The sequence below is a fragment of the Lampetra fluviatilis genome, chromosome 1 (assembly GCF_964198595.1).
Source record: "Lampetra fluviatilis chromosome 1, kcLamFluv1.1, whole genome shotgun sequence".
NCBI lineage: Eukaryota > Metazoa > Chordata > Hyperoartia > Petromyzontiformes > Petromyzontidae > Lampetra > Lampetra fluviatilis.
Window position 1 is genome coordinate 40,284,425 of NC_136275.1, and position 19,561 is coordinate 40,303,985.

At 43.6% G+C, this 19,561-nt stretch overlaps 1 protein-coding gene across 1 annotated transcript; it reads right to left on the minus strand.

The window, feature by feature from the left end:
- Positions 1-8,000: 8,000 nt before the first annotated feature.
- LOC144942621 (globin-1-like) lies at positions 8,001-9,214 on the minus strand. The gene is made up of 3 exons (XM_078869463.1): positions 9,049-9,214; positions 8,490-8,721; positions 8,001-8,226 (listed from the first exon to the last, which is right to left on the minus strand). Exons 1-3 carry the CDS (start codon positions 9,168-9,170, stop codon positions 8,101-8,103), a joined length of 480 nt encoding a protein of 159 aa, XP_078725589.1. The 5' UTR covers positions 9,171-9,214; the 3' UTR covers positions 8,001-8,100.
- Between the last annotated feature and the right edge of the window lie 10,347 nt (positions 9,215-19,561).

Genomic DNA, 19,561 nt, shown 5'->3' on the forward strand with positions numbered 1-19,561 from the left:
GCATGGGCCAGTCTCTCCAAGTCAGCACGTAACAGGAAGTGATGTATTCTGGACATATTTATTAGGTGGCAAAAATAACATGATAACCACCTGAGATAGATGTGCCTCAAAGGATTATCACTGGTGAAACTGAACACCAAGGTTACAGACCTCCCGTGTGGGACTGACATCGTGATCATCAATCAACAAACAAGGGGAACCAATTTTAGAAAGATTCAGAGGGAGCCGATTAATATGGCTTCGGTCTTGTCAGCAAGATAGATTTTTTTAAATAATTTGCCAAAACTTTGTCAAACCACCGCAGGATAAATGCCACCCCAGTCTATATCAGCATTTTTCTTCTTGGTCTCCCCTATGTCTGAATATGAATGGTCAACGTGCTATTTCCGTTGTGGTCGATATGCTGTTTGAACATAGTTTACACAGCCGGTCAGTGTTAACTTGGTGGGGGGTGGGGGGGGTAGGGTTGTTTCGACTGCCGCGCCAGGAGGTTCATCTCGGCATCGCACGTCCAGTGTGTTCACCGCTGCGCAATTTCACCTTTAAGCAATGGACAAATAAAACAAAACACGTCAACAATGTGAAACTACGATTACAGTGTCGCTTGATTCGTTCATTTGCCCTTGATGCAACAGCTGTTCCACTTACCCGCATAGCGGTCAGATGACAGAATTCCTTCAGCTGCCGCCGTGCACCAAAAGGACCTCAATGGGTTGCAAGTAGGTCATGGGAAAGCTGTGTAAGCAAAATAAATAAATGCAGAGCATTAGCATAGAGATTTAAAACAAAAACACCAATGACTAATAAGTTTGTCATTTTGCAATACGATAGCTTTATGCTGAATTGAGTACTAAAAAATATTAACTATTTGAAAAAAAACCACAGGCATTGTGCAACCTATGAAAAAATAGTAATGCAGCCAGTGGCAGCACTTGGTAAAAGCAAGCTGAGTCGAAGTGCATGGCCCAAGCAAGTGAAGGGGTTGCGGGTTTATGAAAAGAATAGATGAAAAAAACATCTGCTCGAATTCATATCCTGATAAACATAAAATGCCAATTAGCATAATAAAAAAATAACCAATTGATGGTTTTCTTTGAACCTATCTACGTGACTTTACCGAAAGACCCACGAATATGAATTCCTGCAGTCACGAAAGCTTTAAGTCAAAACAGCGAAGTCATCTCTCTACACCTCTCTCTCTCTTGTCGACATCTTTGCCGTTGCACACATTTTTTGTCTCATCCGTGTCTCTCATCTCATTACCCCTCAATCGTGTGTCCACATTTCTGTTATCTCAGTACACACACCTCTGTCTCTTGCCCATCTCATTCTGTCATCGCACTCAGAGTTCATAGATTGAAAGGCGGAGAGCCCTGAATCATTTCTGCTCTGGGCCCCCGATGTGTCCAACGTCACCACTGGACGCTGCGCATCTTCTCCTAATGGCTGTGTTCGGTAGCCCGCTGTTCCTATTGCATGCAGAGTTCAACGCTTCAATGGGCACATTTTGCAGCGTTAACATTCGGAAGACCAACATAATATTTTGTTTAATCTGGGTCAAATGCGTTCGGTGTACTTGCTGTTCCGTTTGAATGCAAAATGTCACGCTTCGGGGCTTCGGCGGACACGTTTTGCGCAGCTAACGTTGTGCAGACCGAGAGAATATTTTTTTCTAATCTCAGTAAAACGGAACGACCATCCTGGTATAGGTCAACCGGTGGAAACGTTGAGATAAATTGATGATATGAAGGGGCCAGGAAACTGACTTTTTGTCACAGGATACTGGAGTGGGATATGTTTGCCCTTATCAGCTTTAAACAGGCCTTCTCAAGATTGCACAAGCTGAGGCTCTGCCCGTACAGCATACGTTTAACCACGGTTACATCGTCGCTGCAATTCCCGCGAATGTGTTTTCTTCTTCGTCCGTACGCGGCTCCGCTGCGCGTGTATTGTATGGACAATGCTTAGTCTGAAGATGGCAACCTGCTGCAAAGGGAGCACGCGCGCGTGTCTTCACTCGTTGAAAATGCTAACTCACAGCATTTGTGCTTAGAGACACCTTTTATGAAGCACAACAGCTTTCACGCAATTTTGGGTTTTTGCGAGGCGATGCCACGTTGTTTACTTTGCTAATGCTTTTTAAAGAGTATCCTGAAGGGAAACATCTCCCAGAGCTTTGTCCGCCTTCCTTTACAATGTCTACAATGCATTCACTCAAGCGCCGGCGGAGTATGACTGGAAAATTCTTTCCCATAAAAACATTGTGTGAAAACAAGCTCAAGTAGCGTCAGTGCCAAACGTTTACACAATGCGTGGCAATTCCCTCGGTTTCATTATTCGGTTGGATATCTTGAAATTGAGATTTACTTCACACTCTGCGTATGTATTTGAGACAACTGCGCACGTTTTGATCACGTGGTGATGTGTTTCATATCTTTGTACAAAATATATACCCAACTCTTCTCATCCGTATTCCTAGTACGGGCAACTTTGGCTTCGTATTTTCTGATAACTATTCACTGATTAGGAGAGTCACGCAGAAAGTTCACTGATTATCTGCAATATTTGATTGTGGATAAGATGAGTGAAATTGTGGATAACCCCACGGATAATGGCATCTATGCTATCGCTCGCCTACCACATCACGGGTAAGAATTTTCTTCTATACCGTATGTGCCAAAAAAGTATTTGAAAGTATATATTGTTGTCTCTGTTATACACCGCATATGTTTCACAAAGACTTCATCAAGATAAAAAAAATGCAGTGTATTGAATGTCTTTTATTTTTGTAATAGAACCTTGCATGAATCTTGATTTGAAGCTTTCGTGACTGCAGGAATCCATACTCTTTGGTTCTTTCAGGAAAGTCACCTAGGTAGAAAAATAAAATAAAACAAAAAATATTTTATCACGACGTTTCGATCGCAACACAAGCGGTCGTCGTCGGGTGAGAAAAATAATCATCCAGCAGTGGAACTGCTGAACCAGCGAGAGAGCTGCTACAACAAGAGGTGATTTACGTGGCGATGGGGAAGGGTCTGCAAGGGTCTGCCGGTTCAGCAGCTCCACTGCTGGATGATTATTCTTCCGCCTGAGGACGACCGCTTGTGTTGCGATCGAATAGTCGTGATATATTATTATTTTGTTTTATTTTATTTTTCTACCTACGTGACTTTCCCGAAATGACCAAAGAGTAACATTGCATTAATCTCCCTCCCCCTCCCTCTACTGGTTATAGTCCCCATAGCAACAGCGAAGAGTCAGTGTCGAGTGGTATCTGGAGTGGTTCTCGGCCCGACACTCACCGACCTACACTGACCAGCGAGGTGAAGTATGGCAAAGAAGCTACACATGACCAACATGATGTGAGGAGGCCTTCACTTAGCAGAGGATTGACATAGGGCTGCAAATTACTCTCGTAAATGTATTATTGTCTCAAGGTGACCCTTGAATAAAGCACTGAATTAATAACTGAATTGAAAAATAAAATAAGAATTTGAGAGGCAAAATTCAACAACGTTATACATTAACTCGGAAGTGTTTGTAATGTTATGTTTTTTTTAAACTGTGTGTCATGTTGTGGATTAACAAATTATTAATTACTTGTTGGCATCTTTGTCAATCGACTCGTAACGTAGTTCCATCACATCAAGTCTGTCATGTGGATTGTCATATACTAAATGGAAGGCAGGCAATGATATTTATTTGAAAAGCCTGAGGCAGTAAAATAATTAACATCGACCATTTATTCTAATATGTCATCACGGCTGAAAGTTACGAATGTATTTTAGCTCCATCGATTATTCAATGAACACAGTTTTTTTACATATTCGGAGTGAATAGTGTTATTATAATTAGAGTTAGAAAATGTCCCCGTGGCTCAAATGCTTTTGTGAAAGTCGGGATTCTCTCCGGTGTTAAACTCTTCTGGCTTCAAGCTCAGCTCACGACGTAGCTAGTGGGCGGGGCTACCTGAGCAGTGGGCGGGGCTACCTGAGCAGTGGGCGGGGCTACACGAACAGTGGGAGGGGCTACCTGGGCAGTGGGCGGGGCTACACGAACAGTGGGCGGGGGCTACACGAACAGTGGGCGGGGCTACCTGAGCAGTGGGCGGGGTAACCCGAGCAGTGCTTGGGGCTACCTGAGTCATCTTCTTCTCCATCACTCAAACATATCCATCAAAACAACCTCTTACAAATCCATACTCTTCGGTTCTTTCGGTAAAGTCACGTAGGTAGAACAAATAATAGATCACGACGTTTCGATCGCGACACAAGCGGCCATCATCAGGTGAGACAATCACAGCAGAGAAACTGCAATTTCCCTACTTTACCGAAATAACGAAATAGTATGGATTCCTGCATTCACGAAAGCTTCAAATCCAGATTCTTACAGATCATCGGCATAGATTCCATCAGGAACAATCTACCGGTGGCCTGATTGCTTATGTTGATACACGTTAAGAGCTTGAGAAGAGAGACCATAACATTTATAAAGCATTTGATCATGCGTGGCATAGCGCACGACTTGCCCAGCTGGTCCACTCTCATCTGCAAGCTTGGCTTTAACAAAAAGCAATGCTTGTTTGGTGTGACAACAACAACAACAACGAAAACCCCTGGTCATGTTTAACCTAAAAAGAAATCCACTCAAATATCACGGCAGGCTGGCAAACACAAACAGTTGCTCCCATAACAATTAACGATGTTATTCTTAGCCGTATATATTTTTAACAAAAATACTTTACAGTAATATGCTGGGCACAACACATATAATCTGAGCTGTCATCGATAGGGATATACAGTATCACTGAGTCCTGGCTAACGAGGCGAAGTTGGAATGTCGCCAAGACTGCACTTGACAGAATGAATTGTAAGGCGGTCAACTTGATTGATGATTCAGCACTCACCAATTCCCTCCACCCACTCGATAACCGGTGGACAGTCCGCTCCCTGTCATCCTTCTCTCGCTACTACCGCTGTCAACTGTGCCTGCTTCTTCCACCGCACTGCTGCCCCCATCCCACTTTTGAATTTCCCTTCTATTGTTTGCCCCCTCCCCCCCCCCCAAGTTAAAATAACCGTTCTCAATTCTATAAAAGGGACTGATATTTATTACACCTTCAACGGGTGTGGACATGCTGGGATTCGCTTGACCGTGAATCCGGGAGAGGGAATAGAGTGTGGCCACTCGCTACATTGTGGCTCCCTTGACGCGCTGGCTTGCCAGCTTGTGAGTCCGATTTGCACTGATTATGATGGGCGCAGTTTGTCGGATCGTTGTTTGTTGAGCCACCTTGTAGATTGTCTCTCGGTGGTTTTTTTCTTCCAAGCATGTATCTGAGCGTGCTTCTCTGTGCATTTTTTCCCAGCACTTGTTAAATTTTATTTGTCAAATTTCATGTTTCTGATCTATATGTCACATTCGAGTGTGTGTGTGTGTATACCAAGGACACTTATTGTCAGAATCAATACGATGCAGGTTAGAGTGCTTTTGGGAAAGTTAAACTGGATAATAAGAAACAACGTAACAATGTGCCTAAAGAAAGTGAAGAAATATGTTCATTATTTTAGCCATGATCAATCCACCGTGGGATGGATGCCTCCTCAACCTGTCAACGTCGCTCATGATTCTACCACGTCATAATCCACCTCGCATTCGATTCACGTTCTGAATACAAAATACAAAACTACGACTGCGGCAACAGCAGACGGCCTCTTGTGTGTCAAGCGCTCTGATGGTAACGTTTGAGATTTGACGCAAGGGAGAAGTGTGGAGTTGCGTCTGACCGCCGGCTCCACTTGAGTCAGGTCGGGTGAGGAGTCATTTGCGAGAAAATCGAGCGGTGTGTGCCCGAGCACCGGTTCTCCCCGCGCGCGCGTGTTTTGAACATCATCTACGTTTCTATTTGCACAGAGCAATTCTTGCGCGTGGGATCTGATGCGTGCATCGTGAGCGCTGACCGTGGCATCGTTGCGTGCCGTGCGCACACCGCGTGGTCGGCTCGGACAGAAGATTATATTTACATGTTATATTATAAAGATTATAATTATTTTCTATTATTATAAAGATTATATTGATATTATATATTATTATAAAAATTATATTAATATTATTATAAAGATTATATTTTATATCATTATAAATATTTATTTTTTATATTTTATATTATTACAAAGATTATATTTATATTTTATATTATTATAAAGATTATATTTATATTTTCTATTGTTATAAATATTATACTCCACTCCATCAGCTTCTATTCCTTCGCCCCCTGCTCCAGCCACGTCCCAACTCTCCTCGAATCTCGTTCCACCGCATCCTCCCGTCTCACCCTCGGGTCTCCCTCGCCTCCTTCCGTCTTTCTCCGGTGCCATCTCCACAGCTCCCCCCTCATTTGCATCTCCTCTCTTTTTCCTCGAGAATATTAGTCGCCTCGCTATGAAGGCTCGAACACCTTCATTCCCTATTTCCTCCTTCAGAGACATCGTCTCAACACGTCCCATCATGTATACCTTAAGCCACTTATTTTTTACGTACAAAAAATTAAATGGTATACATTTTCTCTTGTTGGTTCTTTCGGTAAAGTCACGTAGAAGAGAAATAATAAAATAATACAAATAAAACATAATAAAATAATTCTCACGACGTTTCGGCCACAACGCAAGCAGCCGTCATCAGGTGAAGAACAGGTCCCTTCTACGTGACTTTACCGAAATAACCAAGAAGATGAATCCCTGCAGTCACGAAAGCTTTAAATCGATGGTATACATTACTGTAAGTGGACTATATCTGTGTGTGCTTAACATATTTCAAACGAAACACGTGGATTACATGTTGCATACGCAGAGGATGACGCACTACGTGGCTGGCTGTTTTTATAATCAAAGTAACAAGCACACAGTGTGTGTAATAATTGTTATATTTAATTTAGCTCAATTATTTTCACGTGCCAATAGGATGTCCCACGCTTCTCAAGAAGAACCCACGTGCAGCTGAAACGGAAATAAAAAAAAATCATGATTATCGTAATTATCAGTGTGAAAAACTATTCATGCCGCCCCGTAGTGTAACCCAGTATTTCTCTTCAGGTTACATGATAGACCCCGACTTGTATTTAGGACAAGGCCACAAAGTACGCTTTGTTGAATTGTGCTACAGAATATAATCAATTAGATGCCCCCCCCCACCCATAATAGGGGCAATTTTATTTCAGCGCCTTAACAAGTGTGATAATGCATGAAGGCTTTACCTCCTAATCGTTGTGAACAATGTCTATTTGATTAACTAGTTGTGGGTTTAAATACGTATGCCTCATTAAGGATTTTAGTCTTTGCTTTTTAAGAATGTCGTTATCATCGCTCGATTTTTCAAACACTCGATTCTTTTCTTACGCTTCAAGGAAATGTGTCAATGACAACCACCATTCACAACCAAAATTCACAACCACCATTCACAACCACCATTCATAACCAGAATTCACATCCAAAATTCACAACCACCATTCACAACCACAATTAACAACCACCATTCACAACCACCATTCACAACCACAATTCATAACCAGAATTCACATCCAAAATTCACAACCACCATTCACAACCACAATTAACAACCACAATTCACAACCACCATTCACTAACACAATTCACAACCACAATTCACAACCACCATTCACAACCACCATTCACAATGACAATCACCATTCTTTTAGATGTTACCTGCAAACTTTTTCACTGCATTGTGTTTAAAGTCACAACACCGTCGTGCGAATGTGCAATAAAGACTCCGTTTAATGGCTCGCCATTGTCTAGCAACATCTGTAAACATTTACTTTTTGAACTTGAAAGAATATGACAGAAACAAAAGAAGCTCACATTATATGTGCTTTATTTTTTTTGTAATACAAGGATACAGAAAGCACCAAGAGAGATGGAGAGAACTTAAAATCCCATAATCTTTGCAAAAATTTAGTTTTTTTATTAAAATGCCTAAAATCCTATTACAATTTAATCAAGCTTGAGTGGGTGGGCAAGATATGCTGAAATCAGACACACGCATGTCGAGAAGTGTATTAATCTTAAAATGTATTTGCGTCTAGAATGCAGATTTTAAGCCAATGCACGTGGTGGTCAGCAACTTGGACCAGCCATTCTTGGCTGCGTCATTGAATTGAGCTCCAAGACCTTCAGCAATGACACTCAAAATCACATTGGAGATGACCTGCAAAACAATTACATGAGATTATGTTAAATAAATACGACTTCACCATCGCACAAAAATTATTAGCGCAATAAATTGCGTGTTAATATTAATATACATAAACACATTGACGTCAAAATAGAAAAAAAACACCCAAACATGTGGCTGCAATGGTTGGGTTTTTTTTTTATCGCTGTCGTTATTTTTCAGTGTTTAAATTAGGAACTTTCAAAAGCTCACGATGCAATCGGCGCATGTATGGGATGGCGAAGTTAAACATTTACCTTGAAGTATTTCGGGTCAACCTTGAAGTCAGTGGCATGCTTCTTGCTCAAGCCATTCATCTGGGCGTTCTGAGCATTGGTGTCATCAAGGGCCACCACCATGTCATTGATGGAGTTCATGATGCGCTTGGCGTGGTCGCGCAACACTGGGGAGCTCTTCATCTCATCGGCAGTTTTCAACGCCTGGAACTTAGGGAAGAACTTCTTCGCATCGGCGTTTTCAGTCAAAAACCTCAACGGACGAAATAAAAAACAGATGACAGAGACGAATTGAGAAGCGTAACTTCATCCCACAGAGAAAAAAAAACACTCAATACGCCAACGTTATTTTATTTCTCATACTACAAGTAGCCAAATAATACATTTGCAAACGCCAAAATTTTAAAACGGAATTTCAGTACAAATGTTGCACCAACAACGAACGTGGCACGCTCCAACAAAACAACTCTTCCCACGTTTGCAAAGGCGCACGTGAATTTAAACATAACATCGACACACATGTTGACGCAACAGCATTTCAATGTAACTGCGCGCATGCAAAATTCCGCGGGCATCCTACTTGATGAGAACGGTGGTCCCGTGGTCCTCTGCGTGGGCGTAGACGACTTTCCAGGTGTCCCTCACTGCAGCCTTCTCGTCCCCAGAGAGGGCCGGAGCGGAGCCGCTGTCTGCAATGCTCATGTTTGCCGGCTTGTCTGTTGCGCTTGTCCTACGAAAAATCAAACTTTGACTCTTGTCGGCGTATGCTGCCGGGTTATCCGACTTATATAGCCCTAGAATCACGTGATGACATTAGCAGTGCCCATTTCAGGAGCAAGTGGAAAGTCACGATTGAAAAAAAAAGAGAGAGAGAGCCCCTTAGCACCGCCCGGTTGTGTGGGAGGTTGGGATGTTTGGAGGTGGGGCTCTGGAGAAGTCCTGGGTGGACACGCGTGGCAGTGGCTTACGTGCCTGCTGCCCCGTACCAAGGTGACCGCAGTCTTTGTGCTGCTTAACCCTGAAATTGTCCAGCTGCCTTTAAACGCCTTCCGAGTCCACGGTTTGTTTAAGTTCACGGGGACATACAATAATTGTGGTTGCGGGCTGGGTTTTTTTTTGTCATGCTTCATGATTATTTTTTAGAGACATGTTCCTGACTGAATGTGCATGCATGGACACGGATTTTAAACGAAGTACTAACCCACCCATTCCTATATCTGAGAGCAAAAGTTGGGGCTGAAGGAGTCTTCGAATCTGCCACGCGTGTGTGTGCGCGCGTGCGTGTTCAGATTTGTACGAGTTTATTGACAATGGGCATACGTTTGGAGTGCGTAGCGTTTCACAATCTCGAGGATACGATAATACCGTTTGATGAAGAATCCACGAAAAGCTGGCGTGGCACATTAATGGATGGTGTGGCCAAAAAGCCCCACGTTGAACCACTTTTGTCTTCCCAGTGCACCCAGGCATTTTAGGTTGAGTCCACTTGGGGGAGTCACCGGTCATTTTTAGATATCCACCTGCCACTCGTGTTAGCCAGGTCAGATATTAAAACTCATTTCGCTGGGTTGTTAGTGCAGTGCTCTAAGCAATGCGCGCGTGTTGTGTGTGTGTCTGTGTGTTCAGGAGCGGTAGTGTAGCGGTTAGCGCGCTGCGCTATGAACCTGGCGACCCGGGTTCGATTCCCGCTCACGGCTAACACCAGTGACGATTATCTGAACCGGTCCTGGGCCTCCCCTAGGTCGACTCAGCCTTAAATGAGTACCTGGTGCGGTGTGTAAACATCGCCACTGAGGCGGTCGGGCGTGGTGCTGGCCACCCACCCCCTCGTGTACCGTTCTGGCCTTCATAGGTGCTCGCTAACAGCACTTGCCCCTACAGTCTGTTAAGGCTATACGGGGGATCTTTATCTTTATCAGGCGTGGTGCTGGCTACCCACCACCTCGTGCGCCGTGCCGGCCTTCACGGGTGCTACTCGCTAACAGCACTTGCCCCAACAGGCTGTCGAGGCTATACCGGAGTCTTTGTATTTCACGTATATATATACAGTACACACTAACTCACGTCATATATTCCCATACAGTATTGTGCATGTGGACATATTTAAAATGCTATCTTCAAAATTAAATGCGCAAATATATATTGCGAATACTTCAGAGAGTGACTCTTAAGGACATCATTTCAGCTGGAGCTGTCTCTGACATTGCACTCCAGAAAATGTCTCCCGCGTCCACCCCCGCGTCCACCCCTCCCATTGTCAATCACCACCAGGGAGAGAGGGTGGTGTTGGGGTTCGGGGGGTGTGGAAGCTGGAAAACATTCCACGAGAAATTAAGCCCTGGGTATTGTCGTTCAGAAACCACATCTGAACGGTGGTGGTCAGCACTGACATTTGTCCATCCATGTGTAGTGTCAGTGATTCGGAGACGAGGTTTGTAGGAGGCACCTTCTTTATTAACAACGTTCACGGTCTCGTCCACACACTCTCCACAGTCGCGTAGCCGAGCCTTTACACAACCAACACTGTCCGTCAAACACTGACGGCGCTGACAGAGACAGCCAACAACTATCCTGCAACGCAATGTCTAGCGGAGACGACAGCTTCCGCTCTCGGATCCTTTCATGCTATCAGCGCGGCCTGACCCCGCCTGACCATGCCTCCCTTCTCGAACCCACTAGCAGGTTCCAGGGGCCTCCAGATGGGGTCCTCTTGCAATAGTTCCTCCGCTCTGCCAACACGCACCGCGCTCACGCTCACCGACGTGTGGACTGTCTGTCCGCCACAGTTGTCGCTGCGGCCCACCAGCCGGCGCTATTACACTAGACGTGTATCCAAATGTGATTCATCGGGAATGTTCACATTACATGTGGAGTCTATTCTTTGCTTCTTTCGGTAAAGTCACGTAGATAGCAAAAATAAAGTGAATAGAAATAAAATAATTAACAACAAAAAAACACTAATGTAGACTGTAGCCTGGTTCTTAAGTTTGGTGAGTGTACTGGCAGTCTTTAATGTAGAGTGTAGCAATGGTTATTAAGCTGGGTGAGTGTACTGGCAGTCTATAATGTATACTATAGCCTGGATCTTAACCTCGGTGAGTGTACTGGCAGTCTATAATGTAGACTGTAGCCCGATTCTCAACCTCGGTGAGTGTACTGGCAGTCTGTAATGTAGACTGTTGCCTGATTTTAAAGCTGGTGAGCGTATTGACAGTCTATGATGTAGACTGTAGCAATGGTTATTAAACTGAGTGTGTAGTGTAGCAGCGCCGACTGGCGGCCAGAAGTGGCAACTGTGGGTGTACCAACAGCATATAAAGAGCAGTCGGCAGAGGGGAGGAACCGGGGCAAAGGTCATTGAGGAGACGCATCTGGGAGCTCCGAGAACCCTCTAGAGTTCCAGAAAGGGGGTGTGGCCAGGGCAGAACCAGGCCACGCTGGAAGGATAAAAGGGGGTGAGTGTCAGGGCTCGGGGCTGTAAGTGGGAATGTGGGTGGTCTCATCATGGAAGTCATCTTCGTGGCCGCCATCGTCGCTGTCGTCCTTGTCATCGCTCGACGTCGCCGCTGCTGTATAGTCAGCCAGCTATCCGGGAAGGTAGCGCTGTCGTGCCAGACGGCCAGCATTGTGTTATGAGTTAGTGAGTTGTAATGGTGTGAAGTATGAATAAAGAAGGTGCCTCTACATATATGGTCTTTGGAGTTCTACATTACACATGTGTAAGGGAGTTCAGGGGAAGGATTCCCGCCAAAAAGAGGGGGACAGTGGAGCAAGAACAGTGGAAAGGAGGAGGAGCAGGTGAAGAGATATAAGAGGTTGGGCTGAGGCGTGCGAGGGGAGAAACTGGCGGGAAACGGACGGAGAAGGCTGGGGACGAGTGTGGACTGGGGGAATAAATAAAGGACGAACCCCCTGTAACCTCGTGTCGGCTCTCCACAATGGCTACAAGGAAGAACCTCCGTGGAAAAGAGCCGACAGAAGAGTAAGCAGGGGCCGGAGACCCCCAAGCAGAGGTGTGGACTCGAGTCATGCGACTTGGACTCGAGTCAGACTCGAGTCATGATTTTGATGACTTCAGACTCGACTTGGACTTGCCTCATCTTTGACTCGACTTGACTCGGGACTCGAGAGCAAAGACTTGAGACTTACTTGTGACTTGCACAACAATGACTTTGTCCCACCTCTGCCCCCAAGGGCCAGGGCAACAAGGGGGCCTGCTCAGCGCGTAGCCCAACGTCTTCACCTATTGGCGTTCAGCTCAAGCGGCCAAACAAGCCCAGCCTTGTTTTTTTGCTTGTATAAATCTTAGACAATTATTGGTGCCCTTCATCAATTGCACCAAAGGCCTTCTTTGATGCACTGATGAGCAAGACGATGCGCGCAGAGCCACTGGCGACAGCCTTGTGGTCGTCTCCTGTGGTCTTGAGGTGTGACTCGGTGTGCACGTGTCACCATTCATCAGCGTAACTGTGCTGAACAACACACACACTCACATACAATTGTGAGTACAGGTACGCGCTTGACACATCAACAACACCTTGACTCTGCTTGCGCGATGTTTTATTTTGACACGCAATCTCGCATTGAAACAATCCCCCCCCGCATCAATGATTAGTGAAGTCCGCTTACTCACGATCTTCATTTCCTCCCTTAGCCCACTTTGCATTGCTCGACACGAGATAAACTGAACTCTCTGCAGTCTCCACACCCACCCCGCCTCGGCCTCTGCCTTGAAGTTCGCGCTGCGCGGCCCTCTCAATCCAAACATCCACGTTGCCACCCAGTGGGCGAAGGCGGGCGTGTGTGTGTGTCGCTGCTGGCTCAATGTCTCCTGCTAAGAAGTGTCACTCGCAACGATCCACGGGGACGGCTCTCGCATGTGCGCCGTCACAGGGCACCGCCCGTCGTTGTTCGCCACGCGCCATGTCCGACGTTTCGCTCCATGCGCAGGTGGCGTCCTGAAGAAGCTCACCAGGACATGGAGCGAAACGTCGGCATCTTCTTCCACCTCCAACCCAGCTTATATATAAGCTCCTAGCTTGGCAGTGTCTCATTCTTCACCTGAAGACGGCTGCTTGCGTTGTAGCCGAAACGTCGTGAGAATTATTTTATTTTATTATGTTTTATTTTTTTATTATTTTATTACTTCCCTTCTATGTGACTTTACCGAAAGAACCAAGAAGATGAATCCCTGCAGTCACGAAAGCTTTAAATCGAAATTTAAATTTAAACTGTTTACTATTTTTATTTGACCAGGTAAGGAAGGCCCACTGAGCGGTATAGCTCAATTAAGGAAGCGACCTGGATGTCACAAATGATGCCTCAACGAAGTTGCTTATCACGTGGACATTTAGGGCAAAAAAATACTCTAAACACACGTTCCGAATTACTTTCCCCCTGTGGTCCCTTTTATATAAAGCATTCATCATTTTCACTACGTTCTTTTTTGTTATATTTGCTGATGTTCGGCTCGCAAGCGGAGGTTTAAATTAAACATGGCAATAAAATAAATAAATATGCCTTTCCCCAAATTCATGCCGTCAAATGTCAACTCAAGGATTGCAGGATTTTTTTTTTAATCCACAATTTATAGACAATGAACAATTGTTTATGGACGGTGATTTTATACCTGTGTATAATTTATGTTTTAATTTTATGTGCATTTTTGCAAAGAGTCCCTTCTGAAATACATTTTAGTTTTATGGCAGTGACATATCAGTTCCATCGCCAGCCGAGTTGCAAATATCATTCTAAAATATTCAGAATCTGAAAAGAAAATATTCCGAATGATCTTTGTTTAAGGTTAAATAATTCCCTTATGAAACACATTCTCTTTTAATGATTTATGAAATGCAAATCAAAATGTAATATTTATAACTAACCTACAGAGTGCATTCTGACACAATATTATTTTATAGAGAAAAGCAATACATTGCCGTTACATCACTTAGAAGCGTAAAATATTACCGCACTAAATACTACATAAAACAAAAAAACGTAATATGTAGCACATTTAACATCACAAACAAAAATAATGTACAGCAATTATTCGATGTGACTACTGCATGAAGGCTTCCTCACTCACTGTCAGTCATGGAGGTCGTTTGACCGTATGTCAGCACACTGCTGTGTGTGTTGGTGAGAGAAGGGACCAGGACTGGTTTATATGTAACTCACCGCTGACATTAGCCGGAGCCTCAACTCCAACTCACTACACAGCGGGTTCATATGGCAGTGCACTAAGCACCAAATATCCATTGCTCATTTTAGGACAACAAAAATAATGGGCTTTATCACAATTATATATATAATGATTGAAACAATGTTTCAGAACACAGAGAGAAGAAAAAAAACGTACAACAAAAAATAACCTCCTGCTAAAATACTGAGAAATTGTTTCACCTTGACAAGGAATGCAAAACATGCAACGCTCAGTTGTGAGGCCAGCAAATTCCGGTGCAATCCGCCGCAGTCACATCACGCTAATAGGATTATTGTAGGGCGTTGCTAACGTACAAACGGCACGTAGCCACAACCGCATCTGTCAATTAGAGTCGAGTTTCATTAAGGGGTTATACTTCAATATGCAACAGTTGGGTGAGTTTTAGCCGTTCAGAAGAGAGAAAGAGGAGAGCGAGAGAGAGAAACAACGCCAGCACGGCACCACAGCAAGCAAAACAGGCCAATCAAAATAAAGGCGCAGCTCTGCACTGAAATTGCTCGCCCACTCCACTGCTGGCAGAAGGGCTTCCACGAGAGGGCGCTGTGCAGAGCCCCCCTCTAGAGGACATTCTACTGCCGCTGGGTTCACAGAGGTGGTGGGGGGGGATGGGATGCAAGAAATTTCGATTTAAAGTTTTCGTGACTGCAGGGATTAATATTCTTGGTTCTTTCGATAAAGTCACGTGGAAGGTGCGAACGAAGTGCAGCATACATACATCGTGTATGCACGAGTATAGTAGAGGACTGTAATTATCTTGTAAACCGTAAAAACTGTAAAAAAAAACATCTGTGTGAAGAAAATTCCTGATCAGATGTCTTCATCTCCGATATCCTTCATTATGTGCTTCCCAGTTAAACGCAAACTCTACATGTCTCCAAAATAGCCGTAATTTTAATTAGTTAAAAGTTATCGTGAACAAACACAGACGTGCATATCAGGTTTATGAATGAACACCGAGACACAAACACGAAATATGTTCCAAAAGACAAGGAGCTAAGCCCCGTGGACGAAGGGAAGGGCTTCTGCCACTCTCAAACAAATGCGCGTCATGAACTCCCTCGATGGGACTGGTGGAGGGAATGGATGACCCTGAAGGGACTGAACACCAAGCTGAGAAAACGTAACGGCACGACACCATCATCTTCAAGGTGGGGCCGCAATAGTTTAAGGTTAAAATGTTTATCTTTACGAAGCACTGCAATGATGTACAAAAAAACACACAAAGTATTTTCTCACGTCACTTCTCTCGCTCTGAAATGTCGAAGTACTTGTGCAGTGATCCATTGAGAGACGACCCACTAAAATAATCGGGGGAAATTATCGATGAAACATCGTTACGTCTCCCACCAGTATAAATACACGCATAATATTAAATCCTGTAAATATCAATCTTCTCCATATGACACGTTACCATCGCTTTCAAAATATTCAATCAGTTAAAGGGGCATTATAAATCAGTGGGATATTATTAACAGTGTGCGACTGTGGCCATCCAGAACCGACCGTGCAACGTGTAACCACGCAATGTCCGAATCGCAAATACAAAGGCGACTGCTGCTGATGCGTCGAGCTGGGCTTGCCCATATGAATGTGAAATTGTAGCCGTCGCTCTGCATGTACACCAGCAGCCACACGAAAGAAAGACAAACATGTTGACTTGCTCTAAGCTTGACTTCATGAGAAAAAAAATACCTCGGCTTTAAAAAAACAAATCAAATATACGTGTTCCTGGATAACCAGTATCAACGTGATTAAATGCACACGGTCACAGTAACCTGTCTATTCGTGGCTGCATGAATAATAACGATCACTCACCCCGGGTGTTAATTACTCCAACACGTTTATTATTGCGTGCAGGTGATCAGTTGTCTGCCAGCTTTATTAAGCAAAACTATTTTCTTCATAATATACCTGCCGTTAGGACTATGTTTGAACAAGCAGGCACTATATTCCACGGTGTTGCATTGCTCTCACCTGCCAACCAAGTTTCTCTGTTAATGATGTACCATTATGGGTTGAAAAGGATAAACACACACACGTGAACATTAGCCAGTGTTGATGATTGTTTTTTTACCCTTTTATCTGGCAACAAAACTGACACCTATTTTACAAAGAGTCATGTTTGCATTGACCACAATACCTGCAGTCGGAATGCAAACAAAAAACATAACTCTGATAATGTATGCACTGTCCTTGAAATTGATTGGTCCACACCCGAGACAGCTTTCTTTAGAGCCTAGTCTCACATGGTGTTGGACCAGATGACGCCAAAAGGCGCACAACTCAACGACAATGAACCATCAAAAGTATGAGAGCTCTGGGTAAGAATTTACACCATTGGAACCTCATTTGCCAGTAAAAAATTTGATATTAGCCATTGTTGTCCGACCTTTCATAAAGTAAAGTGAAGCCGACGGTGTAGTATCTGTATGCACTTGAGGGATGTCCCAACACTTCTAATCTATTCCAGAATAGTAAATAACACCAACACACAAGTTTACAAGAGAGGCACGCTTTCATAGATTTTTTTTTGTTGGGATGTTTTTTTGTTAATTACATTTAAATACCCAACATAACATATACATAATGACATAAACATCGCACTATTTAATAAATGTTTTATCAGCTGGGAGCAGGGCATGCGTGAAGAATCACTGGGTTACGAACAGGAAGCACTTCTGAGTCTGACCATCGCTAACTTCACCGTACAACACGCGAAATCTGCCCGGGTGCATCAAACCTTGTTGAGCGGTAAGCTGACGTGTCATGATTTCAACGTGAAAGCTAATAAAAGGTGAAATGCACAACACACGAGTGAGTGCCTAATATCAAGTGTGAGTGCCTAATATCAACACTGTTTGTCCCATACATCGATTTAATATCACAACCATAAGCACCTTGAAAAGATTATACTGACATTGTGCATCGCTGTGTTATTAAACACACAACGAAAATCTTATTTTATCTCGGATTTTATAAAGTGCTTTTGTCAAAGCGCCCTACCAGAATTATAAATGGTGCATCTGTTTTGGCTGATGGGGTGAAGGGATGGGGTTTGAGTGTTGTGGAGGGGATGGCAAGGAAGGATGACGATAGGGACAAGAAGTAGTAGAGGGATACGCTATTGAAAATAAAGATGAGTCTTAAGGGAGGAGCGAGAATTGGTGAGTGAAGTTACCTGCTTGATGTGGGAGTTTATTCCAATGGAGGGGAGCCAGGGGGCCAAAGGAGAGGACACGTGACTGAGCACAGGGCCCCCTATGCTCAGTCAGAATCGAGGGACAACAGAGTTTGTGAACGAATATGAGCACTCGTCAAGGTCAAGAAATACACGGCCTAAGCTTCAACATTCTTAGGTTTTTTCGGTAAAGTCACGTAGGTAAAATTAAAAGTAATAAAAGTAAATTAAAAAAATCACGACGTTTCGGAGGCAACACAAGCTTCTGTCTTCAGGTGGAACCATCACAGCACGATTGCTGTATCATTAAACTTCAACAGTTGTATTATCTTACTTGATACAGCAATCGTGCTGTGATGGCTCCACCTGAAGACGGAAGCTTGTGTTGCTTCCGAAACGTCGTGATTTTTTATTTTACTTTTATTAATTTTAATTTTTACCTCCGTGACTTTACCGAAAAAAACCTAAGAATATGAATCCTTGCAGTCACGAAAGCTTCAAATCTAGAATTAAGTTTCAACAGTTTTATTCATGGCATTTACAGTTTCACGCTGCCAGGCGCGCACAGAGAAAAGCTTAAAGCTCGAACTCCCTTTCACGGGCTGTCTGACGATTATCCATTGAGCTCACCTACCAACTTGGAAGCCCCAATTTTTTAAAAGAACGTAGGAGGGCAATTCCAGCCAAGCAATACACGTGAATCATTACTGGATCAACGTTGCTTGGTTGATTGAAACTAACGATGTTGCAGGTTCGCACAAACGATAGGCAATTGCAAAGCTAAACTTCTAAGAGACTTGAGCACCATCCCAGATTTGTAAATCTACAATTGACTGGCTCAGTACCCATAGCAGACAAGGAACTTTTTTTAACAATACAAGCTGCCACCACGATAGATATAAACAAAAACTTTGTGTAATATTAATTTAAATATATCCTGCTTTCATCATATATAAAATTACTGCAAACTTGCAACCGATGGATACACAGCTAATGCAGCATTTGGAATTAAATATGTACTCCTTTTCAAAATATATGTCATATCTTTACCCATTTTTTATGAATATATTAACACACAGTGTGCGTGAATATAGCAACTGCGCATGTTACCTTCACAAAATGACAGCTCCTTTTCCACGGATACAAAACAACAGATGGGCTTCACAAATAAGGCTATTTCATCATCAACAATAACAGCCAACGATCGATCCACTGCTGGACGAAGGCCTGCTCACCCCGTCACCATTCATCACACCCGTAAATATCCATCTCACCTCTGCACAGGAGGTAACCTCGTCACTACATTTCCTTGGTGGAGCATTTCCCTCTGGAATGTTCCATCCATTAGCTGCTATTCCATCCCAAGTCTAACCCATCAGCTGTCATTACATCAAGCAATGTGCCCTGCCAACATGACTTGCTTTTCTTAATAGTCATATAAAACTAAAGTGAAAGTGGTTTGGGTTTGTTATTTACTAATGAATTCCGTTTGTTTTATACATATGCATTCATAAGGCTCAAATAAATGCGTATTCTTTATCACATGAAGCGTCATAGATACAGGGATACTGCAGAATACAACCTTCATTGTAAGTCTGCCAGCTGCACCACATTATAATTAAACACGACTTCTGCCCGCAGTACCCTATTTATCGGTGTGAAGATGAAAGCAACTGAACAGTTAATACAATT